The sequence below is a fragment of the Taudactylus pleione genome, unplaced genomic scaffold, assembly GCF_031769625.1.
Source record: "Taudactylus pleione unplaced genomic scaffold, aTauple2 ptg000116l, whole genome shotgun sequence".
NCBI classification, from domain to species: Eukaryota; Metazoa; Chordata; class Amphibia; order Anura; family Myobatrachidae; genus Taudactylus; species Taudactylus pleione.
The window spans coordinates 18323630-18335933 of record NW_028284518.1 but is presented as its reverse complement, the minus strand read 5'-3'; the positions used below and the strand labels follow the sequence as shown (position 1 = coordinate 18335933).

The following is a 12304-nucleotide window of genomic DNA, read 5'->3' as shown; positions in this document are numbered from 1 at the left end:
TTTAAATTAAAGTGTCAACAACATATGTAGGCAAGTGTGTGTCATAGTTTTTTGTTCATTATTACAAATTCTGCCATTTAATAAAATGGGGATTGTTAACAGCCTAGATCTGTGCTAGAGCTCAACTGCCTCTCAATGGATGAGATTTTAGCACCTTTAAATGAAGGTGAAGTGTTGCCATCGGATCAACTTTTTAAAAAATTTTGAAGTGCTTACTGTAAGTACCCTGCCCCCCGATATTATTGAGAAATTCAATAGCAATGGATAGTGTCAGCTCACAAATCAGGGTGAAACACCTACAGCACCCAGATAGCTGTCTCCTATGAATGTTGCTATTCAGCTGATGAAAAATAATCTGCGATTAAAGTTCTCCACCCTTTTATAGATATTAAGTATATCAAATTATCAACATGTTATAGTAACATTATAATATACACTATGTTTATCTCGTATTTTGAGATTGCAAGCACAAACAGAGACCTCAACACATTGATACTTTGAGAATTAGGATAAGAATATGTATATTATGAGCTTATTCGCAAAGTCTGATATTTAAATGTACTTTATGTCAGTTTCTTTTGTGAATATTTTAGTGAATAAAACTAAAAATAATAATAATCAATACTGAGAAGGGGGCTTCAATTCTTCATTTAAAAAATAATGTTATGTAGTAACAAAGTGCTAAACATAATAACCAACCACATATGTAATTTCACCAACAAAAAATAGCTAGAACTAGGAATTATGGAAAAAAAGAGTCCACACTAAACAATCTGGGTGTGAGAATAAAAAGCAGTTAAAAAACAGAATAAAAGCAACCAGCTAAGTAAGGTTAAGTTACTGGAAGTGGTAATCAAATTATTGAGGCATATAGGAAGCAGCAGTATTGTTTAGTTGTTTATGTTTCTTCCAGTGAGGAGAAACCATTTGAAAATAAAGAAGTTTAGAGTTGTAGGTTCATTATGGTGGTAAGAATAGGGTCATAAATCAGAGATTAGGCTGACAGGTCATAGATTCTGATTATGAACTAGGGCAAACGTTAAAAAACAATATTTTGAATCCTACTTCCACTATACCCAACTTTTACAGCCAGAGAGGTACAATGACCATCAACCCTGTAGATCAGGAGAATCTACTATTGGCGTGTGGTGAGGAGATGCTAGACAAAACATAATTATGTCCAATCAGTTCCTCTGATGACCCAGCATCATCTAGTTTGTACTCAGGATTATCAATGTTGTCGTTTCTGGAATTGCTGTGGTTGTACTAGTTAAAGTCAGATTGTTTTGGTATTCATGATTAGCTCTTGCTTGGCATTATTCTATAGCAAACAAAATGAATACAGTCCTAACTAAGAGTCTGTAGGATCCACTAATGTTTATGTTCAGATATATCTGCCTTCTCATAGCACTGGGATCATGAGCTTGATGCGTATGAGGGTCCTAACTGAGTAGAATTTGCATGTTCTACCTGTGTTTGTGCGTGTTTCCTCCGGTTGCTTTCCAGTGTCCAAAAATATAATTGCAGGTTAATTGGCTCTGACCTTGTGTATTTGTGTGCATATATATGTGTAGTATAGAATTTTAACTGTAAGCTCCAATGGGGAAAGGAATGATAACATATTCTCTGTAATGCACTGTGTAATATGATGTTGCAATATAAAGCAGAAATAACAATTTTGTACAGGGTAGAGGAAAAAAAAAAGCAGAAAATAATAAGAAAAAAAATTGAAAAGAGAAGACGAAATCATCAAAGCAGACACAAATAACGTAGATCCAAAATCACTATAATACACATGTATATTACTTATAGGATTTTACTACTGAATATAATCTACTGCAGACAGGCATGTACTCAGCAGTATTAGTTAAACTGTATAGATTTGCTTTGGCACATATCTTACTATTGCTAGATATTGGGGTGTAACTTACACTGGAACTTAAAATGCATGCAGCCATCCAATAAGAATAAGGCAGCTTTATGGAGAGAGACCTTCCAACATTTCCACTGGCCAAGGAGTACGGATACCTACAAATTGTGTTAACCAACCTACATATATTATATATATATATATATATATATATATATATATATATATATATATATATATAGATATATATATATATCTATATCTCAATTCAGATGAACTCACCTCAACATATATTCAGAGTTTAAAACTTTAATTTCACATAAAATCAAAAAGCAACAAAAAAGCACTAAAATGCACAGTGGTGATGCTTTAGATAGAGAACAGGTGGTTATTTAGACATTAGACTGAAAGATAGATAGCTACTGTATGAAGTAACATATATGAGGTTGTGTGTCTAATAGGCTTCGCTGCGAGTTATACATTTCCCTTTGGCATTGCAAAGTGATAGTAAACAATCTACTTGAAATTGTGTAGTATGGTTTATCATATGAGTTTCCAACCACTTATTCCCTAAATGGCAGCGAACCACAGTCGATTCTAAGAATCTCTTCACTGCCTACATGCTACATGGATCAGATTATACCTGACAACATTCCCACGTAGGTGAGGCCATGCCCTTATTTGCTGCTGAAAATCAGGACAGCCCTGTGAGCAGCTGTCCAATGATTGCAATATAGGTTCACCATAAGGGAGTATTCAATTTGCCCCGATAACCTGTTTTTCTCCAAAAAGTTTTCACTGGGAGAACTTATCCATATAGGATTACTGGGCTATCCTATTAGCCGTGGTTTTCGCATATGCAAAAACTGGTACAGGTATAGGAATTATCGCAAATTTCTTTTCACCACCTCTGAGCAGGTTACACACGGTAAGATATATATGAACGATAACGTTCAACGATATATATCGTTGATTTTTCTGCAGTGAATGACTAACGATGCACGTTCCTGCATGAACGATAACGATATCTATAATCGTCCGTACATGCAGCTCAACTTGCACAATATTGTCAACTTTGCCTGTTCAGAGATGTGGCAGGATGACTTTACCGAAAGATATCTTTCAAGTCGTTGGTGGTACAGATTGAACCGTGTGTATGCAGCTTAAGTTTTTCAAAACCCCTATTTTTGGCTAAAAATACCAGGACTTGGTGCAGTACCACTGGGACACCCTCCTTATTGACTAATTAGGAAAAATACCTTTTTAATTAGCTTAACTTTGGCTAATAATTACATGTCATTTTTGGGGTGAAAAAGTAAAAAGTGTTGGAAAATAGGTTTAAAGTAGTGGGACAGGTATATGGGGGGCTGTATGGATGGGACAGGTATTTTAAACATTGCAAGTGACAGATGTGTTTTTAAAATTTTTAAAAAATGCCCTATAATGACACAAATATATAGTTACAACCAGAAAAATGCATATAACAGCCATTTGACACAATTTAAGAACCCCAAACCCTTGGATTATGGCCACTAACACTTCTATACCATTACCCAACCTAAGTTAACCTTCTTGGGGGGTACAGGTTCATTTCCCCATTTTCACCTGTACTTATCGCCTGTCATCCATGCAATAATTATCGTGCAAATTGGTTATCTCCGGTTTTACAATAGGATAGAACGATAAACAGGAGCACGCAAACATGCGATAAGCTGCAGATTCAGGGAAAATGCTCCAAAAAGTTCTCTCTGGAGAAAACTCATTGTTATTGCGGCTAACTGGATACCCCCCTAAGTGAGAATAGTGGATACTGCTGTAATGAACTAAAGTCATTTAGATAGTTAAGAAGGCCCTGCATGGAGTAAAATATTTTTAAAAGTGACTAATAATCTAATGGGAAAGCTCTTTGTTGAAAATCAAAGTATACACTTGGCTGTTGCAAGGGAAACAAATATCAAACTATGTTCTTCTTCCAGTGTTAAACAAGCACATGACAACATGGACTAAGTGAGACTGAATTATAGAGATGCAATTTGTGGCACTACAGATGTTGTGGCAGTTCCAGCAAAGCATACTCTGACCCACCTGTACTTGACTTATGAAGTATATGTGCTGCCAATGCCTTGAGGTTTTATAAGCTTTCAAGATCTGTTAGAGCAGCTCTGGTGTTCATCATATAATTACTCTGGGCAATGGATCTTCGAGGGGTTTCATTTCTGGAGAAATGACAGTGACCCACCTGAATGGTAGCACTATAGCAATGGATGGTATCTGTCCAATGTGACTATTATGGGCCCTTTGGTTAAATATTAATAATAAAATGTTACTGATGGGGTATAAATATTTCTCCTCTCCTCATCTCTACCCATATATTTAAATGCCTATGTATGGGGAAAAACATCCAAATTATAAATAGGGCACATTTCCCCTGTAACTAGAACATACTGTTCTAGATTAGCTACATACTTAACCATGTTAAGCTTGCTTTGCTTTTGCATACTGACAGGGGCTTCCCCTTCATATCACCTTTAAACGTCCTTCTTTACACTTCTCTATATCTTTGTCGTTTCAGTTTTAAAAGGTATTGTCATGTTTAGCTTTTTATTTTTTTTACACTCTGGTCTCAATTATCTGTTTAATAGTGGTGGCATACAACAATGGTTTGAATGTCTACATTCAGGATATCAACATTTGACATGGAGACATGTTCAAAATGACAACACAAGAAATTAGCTTTAGGCTTCAATTAAGGTTAGGTTAATATAGGAGTGTCGAAATTCTAACTGTGACACGATGTCAGTGTTGTACATTGCAAATGTCGACATATGAACATGTTAAACATACTGAACGTCCACATTTAATCCCACATCCGGTTAAAGATATGTCCTACTGCCACTTACATTGTTATAATTCTCGATCATAAATGCCATTGCTGGATTGTATTTCTTTGTTTTGAATATTCTCATTCAATTCTGATAAATTCTGATACCATAAACCAGATCATCATATACTGTGTTTCAAATGATTAATCAGATAAAGAAAACTGTTGCGCACATGAATAAATATGATGGCTAACATGACTAATGAAGTCTGACGGTAACCAGTATAGAACTGCTCACTTACACTTGTCTGGTTTGTGACTACATACAGGATCCACAAGCAAACATCTGTAAATGTTTGTTTTATTTTACTGTGTGTGGGTACTCTGCATTTAATGTTACCTGTTTAGTGTGCTGTCCAGGCTGCGTCCATTTAACAGTGTGACACTTTCTCCTCCAGGTCCGGTTATATAGCTCAATAAGCAGTTGGATTGTTATGCACTTTACAGTTTGTATCACATTAGATTGAACATCCTCTGTGTTATACTCCTAAAATAGGATGTTTTATTAAATACAATCAAGCTCAAGTGGTTGCTACGCAACCCAATTGCTTAGAAAACTCTGGTAACCAAGGGACTGAGGATGTACAATGTCAAAATATTTGGAGTCAAAAGAACAGCAATATGTAAACTACATTCAACACCTAGTGCCCACATAAAGCCAAACCAAATTATCATCGAATGGAGAAATCCTTTCAATTATAATTTGTATTTGGACCCATTCAGACAAAATGCTCCAAGCGGTCTAACAAGGGAATACCTAGAACCTCATGTAGAACCTGTTTGTATTTATTATAATGTAAAAAAGCCAAACATGTTTTGTCTACATACAGTTAAAGTAAGCTTACTTACAAGTTTTGATTTGGTGAATCTGATGCTGGAATGCAGAGATATTTCATACCCTGTAAACCAAGATCATAACAATTGAAAATAACAATTGTCCTTTCGGAAATAAACACAGAAAACAAACACATTCACAGAATGATTAGATGTAACTAATGATTTAAGCAAAACACACATTACATTCTTATTATACAATAAATTAGACAGCAGATAGAAATCACGTACTGTAACAATCCTCAATGATTTGTTTTCATTGTGTCTAGTATGTTACCAGGAATCACAAAAATGAACTCCGATTGCTATACAGGCTTTGTTCATTTATGCACAACCCCTTCTCAATACAACATACAACCCACTCACGTAATCCCTCTGTTTTCTGAAGCTGGAGGCCAGGTTGCACAGCAAGTCACTCGTCTACAGCAAAACGTAAAGATGAGGATAGACTGTAGACATATAAATGTATTTGAAAAGATATATTTTAATGTGTGTAATTGGCACAGACTAAGTGAGGTGTGTTTAAAAGTGGCTGGAGCAAAGTAAAACAGTCATCATTGCCTGCCTTTTATTTAGTGTGGTCCCCACCGCCTAAAAGTAATAAACACAATAAAGTAATAAACTGAGGCATTTTACCAATAAAGGAGGTGGATAACAATGATGAAGTGCCCTTGCTAATGGGGTGCTAGCACAAGGATCAACTGAAGTTGTGCCACTACACAGAGAAGCCGACAACATAGGTGGGTCCTCCTGTCTCAATGGGTACGAGTCCCAGCCTCTTCAACACAGCTCCTACACTTCTGGAGGAGGGAAGGAGAGTTCACATTTTTTTTGCTCAATAGGATTGACACTAGACTGAATAGAGTCGATAAGCATTTGCTCCTCAGCCAAAATAAGTATAACTTTTCCACATTGGCAACTTGTGATTAGCTGAGCATCTATTGACCATTCCAGTCTTTTCGGTTCAATGTAATTTAGCAGTGGGGATACCTCGGAACAGTTATACAAAGACTAGTATGCACAGATAGGGCTTTCTGTAAAATAGAGTGCCACAATAGGTGGAACCACTGTGATAGAATATCTGCTACTACAGTCGTCCATATTTCTTTAAAATCACTATTACCCTGGAGCTCATTGCCCCAGGAGGTCAAGAGCAGCCAAAATTTTATTCAGTACTGGTCTGGTTTTCTCATAGGGTTCTGCGGCCTCCGCCTTCCCAGTGGTTCCTGCTGATTGCACTGGTTTGGTTCCCTGCTCTAGTGAGACTGGTACAACCTGTAAAAGCCTGCTGCACATTAGCGCTTTAAATGGGGGAACACATGCTCACTGATCAGTCCCAGGCAGTAATTGGATATTATTTAGGGGGGTACTCTTTAGACAAAGTCATATGGAAGTGTAATTAACATGTCTGCTAAGAAGCATTTCTAAAAGCATAGAGACTCATTGATCTCTAGGCCTATTATGTCGATATAGATAGCAATTTAATAATTATGCCTGGGAGAGGAAGCACAATTTTTGAGCCAAATACTTCATTGCTGCATTTCCAGCTAAATAATGCCCCCTCCCACCCCATCCCCTCACAGTAGAATAAATATTAATCCACCCCCTGGAATAGCACTGTTACCAGAGCATAGCCCTGTTTAATCCTCCAACTGAAGAAGTTCTTAAGCAAAAGCTCTGCTAAATAACTATTAATGTCCAGGAAGAATCTCACTACACAGATTCCATGACCATCTAATCCAGGCGATGCCTGGACTAAAATATTCCATCTATGCTGGCTGGATTTGAGAATTGCTACAACTGCAGTCAGAGCACCCCATAACACACAATAACATTTGCTTGTTTTATTCAGCTATCGAGCTGCAATGTCCAATCAATAAACTAATATGTGATGGCACTGCGTACTATTAGTTCTAGCCAACTATATACCCCCTATAATCACCACCAGGGGATGATGCCTTCTCTTGAACTCCAGATTTGTACCCAAAACAAATCTATTCAGGAGAAATGTATTTTCCCATAAGATAGTGTCCATAGGGAGAAGCATGAAGTTTTCCTAAAAGCCTTACTTTTTTATCAGAAGGTAAATTACTACTACTTATTTTGTTTTATTATTGTTTCTTTCTACCCTTGTGCTGTCACATAAAAGTGAAAGTACTGGCCAAGTAGTTATTTGAAACAATGAATATTGTAGTATTGTGATAAATGGTTTGTAAGTAAAATAAAAACCTGGGTGTACAAATTCCTTCTTCTTCCCATGACATCACTGACCTGACTCATCATGCAAATCAGCAGCTGAACAATAAAACAGTAAAAACAAAACAGGTTAAGAGGTCACATGGATTTTTATGCTAGAGATTCTTTATATGTTAAAAAGAAAATGACCTTGTTTTATAGAATGCAGTGAACAGGAAAAGTCAGAAGTCTTAAAGTTATAAAAAAATATATGTATATCTGCACCCAAGACAAGCAAACGGGGATTTTTGGTTACTTACCGTTGGATCCTTTTCTCTGAATCAGGCTGGGGGACACTGGACCATGGGGTTGTAGCTGGGACTGCAAGGAGCTGGCACTTAACAAAACCTCTGTAACTTTAACCCAAGCTCCTCTCCTCTGCAACCCCATGATTGCAGTACAACTTCAAAAGTGCCTTGTAACGAGAAGCAGTAACTCAGTGACACTGTCATACATATAACCAAAATAACATTACCATAGAAACCAATGCTGTCAAAAATACTACGCAACATGACTGAGCATGAGGGAGGGTATGCAGTGTCCCTCAGCCTGATTCAGAGAAAATAATTAAACGGTAAGTAACCAAAAATCCCCTTTTCTCCTTCATCAAGGCTGGGGGCCACTGGACTATGGGACGTTCAAAAGCCCTGGTGGTCGCCACAGCCCAAGTAGAATGAGCTGACACCTTGGCAGGTGCCGGTCGCCCCGCATCACAATAGGCCCAAGAGATGACAGAGCGGAGCCATCTTGCAATGGTCTGCTGAAACAACCTTCGGTTGAAACTAAGGAGCTGTTCGGAGAACAGCCTGATCGCCATGGAAGATAAGGAACGGTGGTTTGCAAGACAAAGCCCCCAACTCAGAGACCCGCCGAGCAGAGGCAATGGTCATAAGGAAAACTAATTTCCATGTGATGAATCTAAGGTCCACAGAGTCCAACGGCTAAAAGGGAGCCTGCTTGAGAGCAGATAGGACCATGGTCAAATCATATGGAGCCACTGGCGGCTGAAATGGAGGTTTAACCAGCAACATCTCCTGCAAAATAGTCCGAACCTCCGGCAGGAGGGCCAGACGTCGCTGAAAATAGATTGACAGAGCTGAAATCTGTACTTTTCAGGATTGAAGCCTCCCTGAAAGAAAGCCAACAGCCTCGGAAGGCGGAACTGTGATGTATGAACTTCGCGCCATTCACACCACAAGATGTAGGTCTTCCAGACTCTGTGGTAGTTGCGTGACGAAACCTGTTTCCGAGCCCACAACATCGTCCGGATCACGGAAGGGGAAAACCCCTTAGCTTTTAAGAGCTCGGTCTCATCAACCAGGCCGTCAATGCCAATCAAGGAAGGTCGTTGTGCCCGGACGGACCCTGCAGGACTAGATCTAATCACAGCGGAAGACGCCAACCGGAACCTACGGCCAGCTTGAGGACCGTGATGAACCACGACCTGCATGGCCAGTCTGGAGCCACTAGGATCACTGGAACCTGTTTGCTCCCTGACCCGCCTAAGTACCCGAGGTAACATAGGAATCGGAGGAAAAAGGTAGGCCAGCCAGAAGTTCAAGGGAATCGTCAAGGCATCCACTGCGAAGGCCATTGGGTCCTGGGATCTCGCACAAAATCGGGAGATCTTGCAATTGTGCTGAGACGCCATCAGGTCCACCAACTGCTGGAAGACTTCCGGGTGGAGAGACCACTCCCCCGGCAGGAAGGTGGTCCGGCTGAGGAAATCCGCCTTCCATTTTACACGCCCGGAATGAACACTGCCGAGAAAGTCGAGACAAAAATCTCTCCCCAAGTGAGAATGCGACTTGCCTCTGCCATGGCAACCGCGCTCTTGGTACTGCCCTGGTGGTTTACATAAGCCACCGCTGAGGCATTGTCTGACTGAATCCTTACTGGACAGCCAGCCAGGATGTTCTGGGCTCCCAGTCTCTGATGACAACCAAAGACAAAAGGTTCGACGTCACCACTCCCCAACCATTGAGACTTGCGTCTGTAGTCACAATGACACAGCTGGGAGTGACCAAGGAACGACCCTGGAGCAGGTGATCGGAAACCAGCCACCATTGAAGAGACTGACGAATGCTGTTTGGCAGAACCAAAAGCTGATAGGAGCGGTCCTCCGTGCGAGCCGCCCAATTTCAGAAAATCTCCCACTGGAAGTTTCGTGAGTGGAAGCGTGCATGCTGGATGGTCTCAAAGGTATAGACCATCGTACCCAGTAACTTCATGCTCAGCCAGTTGAAGGGGCGAGGCACTGACAGCACCTTCATGACCAAATCCTGGAGCGCCCAGGCTTTGGGCTCGGGCAGGGAGACTCTTTTGGAGAGACGTATCGAATATCACCCCTAAAAACATCAGGCGCTGGAAAGGTGTGAGGTGAGACTTCTCGAAGTTCAGGATGGGCCTGCAACTGGGACGCCGAATCTGCTTTCACTAGCAGATCATCCAAATAGGGAATGACCGTTAAGCCTTGCGAGTGCAGCAGACTCACCATAACAGCCATGATCTTCGTGAAGACACGTGGGGCTGTTGCCAAGTCGAATGCAGGGCCTGGAACTGGTAATGTGCCTGTCTGACTGTGAACTTGATGGGAGAATGGTGCCCTGCCCAAATAGGAACATTGAGGTATGCATCTCTGACGTCGAGCACAGCCAAAAATTTGTTGGCTGACATTCCCTGGATCACAGATTGGAGAGAATCCATGCGGAACTGGTCCACCCACAGTCTGATGTTCAAGGTCCGTAGATTCAAAATCGGGAATAGGCGTCATTGTGCTTTCAGACTAGGAAAATGTTGGAGCAAAAACCCTTTTCCGTTGTGACACCAGAAAAATAACTCCTTACGAAAGCAGAGAACTGATGGCCTGGTCCAGGACCATTATCTTCTCCGTGTCCCTGGGAAGGGCAGTCGTGAAAAAAAACTTTGCGCCGATGGCCCCCTGAGGTCAATTACATGCCTCAGGAGACAACGTCCCTCACCCAGGCATCGGCTGTCGACACAACTCACCAGTCCCTGAATCGGAGGAGGCGGCTTGACCATCGCGATCATCAACCTGGTCGGTCGCTAAAGCTGTGGGTGCACAGCTTAGGTAGCGACCAGGAGGCCGCACTTCAAAACCCAAGTGGCCACCCACATTCAGAGCGACAGCTCGCATTTTGCGAGCGCCTCTGAATGAGGGCCTTAGTGGGCAGAGACCCCATCAGGTGCTAGGCTTCTCAGGAGCCTTTGCTCCCGAGCGCCTGAAGACACTGGAAAACCTGCCCCGTGGAGCAAAACCTCTGCTGGGGAAAAATCATCCCTAGCAGCCTGACCTCTAACCGATACTCCCCCTCGAAAGGAAGAGCGAAAAACCCTGAACCAAGGGCCCCATTGTTTTTGGGCCACTATGGGAAGGAAAGTGCTTTTCCTTTAAGGTGCCTGGGCAATGATGGTATCCAATTCAGAGCCAAACAGGACCTCTAACCCTCAAAAAGGGAGAGATTCTAAAGAACGCTTAAATTCAGCATCGGTCTCCCAGGCGCAGAGCCAGAGTGCCCTGCAAGCCGAGACTGCTATAGCCAAAATCCTGGAGGATACCTGAGCACCATGCTGGATGGCCTCACACACATATTCCGCTGCGCCCCACTAAATTGTTCCGCCAAAACCAGCAACACCTCTCTGGATAGGTCACCCTGAAGTCCAGCAACTAGTCTATCAGCCCATGTCTCCATGGCCCGAGTGATTAATGCAGAGACCAGCAAAGGGCAAATAATGACACCCGAGCCAATAAAAATGCCCCAAAGGCAACCTTCCAATTTTTTATCCAGGGGATCCTTAAAGGATGCAGAGACCCTGACTGGAAGCGCAGTGTGTTTGGACAAACGTGCCACAGCCGCATCCACCTTGGGAGCCTGTTCCCATTTGGTGACCAGGTCTGGCGGGAATGGGTAAAGGGCTGCAAACTTACGAGGGATGGAGAATTTCTTATCTGACGTCTTCCACGCCTCCTCGACAAGATCCAAGAGGTCCAAGGAAGGCAGGAAACAAACAATCCTCTTACGCCTACGCTTGAATGGTCCCACCACTGCTGCTTGGGTATCCAGGTCTAGGCTGTCCAGAGGCTGCCCTCACTGCCGTAATGAGATCCTCCACACCTTGACCCAAAGAGGGCACTGGACCCTCCTCTTATGGAAAGAACCTCCTCCTCTGGAAGTTCCCCCTCCTCGGGATCCGAAATGTCTAACGGTCCCCTGGATGAAGGAAGACACTTATGCGCAGTGCAGAGCTTAGGATCCTCAAAGAACCATTCCATATAAGAGGAAACCTTCTCGAATCCCGCCACTGTGCGCTCATGGTACGAAACCAAGGTGGATCGGGGACCCGGGTGGGTGACTACTTCGGCAGTGGGAGGCGACTGCATGATAGGGACCGGCGCGGCCGCCTGAGCCTGTTCTTCCCGCTGACGAACCATGAGCCTCACCAAGTCAGAAAGCGACCGACCC

General features: G+C 42.1%; 1 protein-coding gene across 2 annotated transcripts in view; it reads right to left on the bottom strand.

The window, feature by feature from the left end:
* DUSP22 (dual specificity phosphatase 22) overlaps nucleotides 1-12304 on the bottom strand; it is a 124027-nt gene that overhangs the window by 22055 nt on the left and 89668 nt on the right. For both annotated transcript variants that reach the window (XM_088471720.1, XM_088471719.1), the window contains one exon: nucleotides 5601-5650. In XM_088471720.1, coding sequence (XP_088327846.1) covers nucleotides 5601-5650 — 50 coding nt within the window. The remainder of the gene's footprint in view (nucleotides 1-5600; nucleotides 5651-12304) is intronic.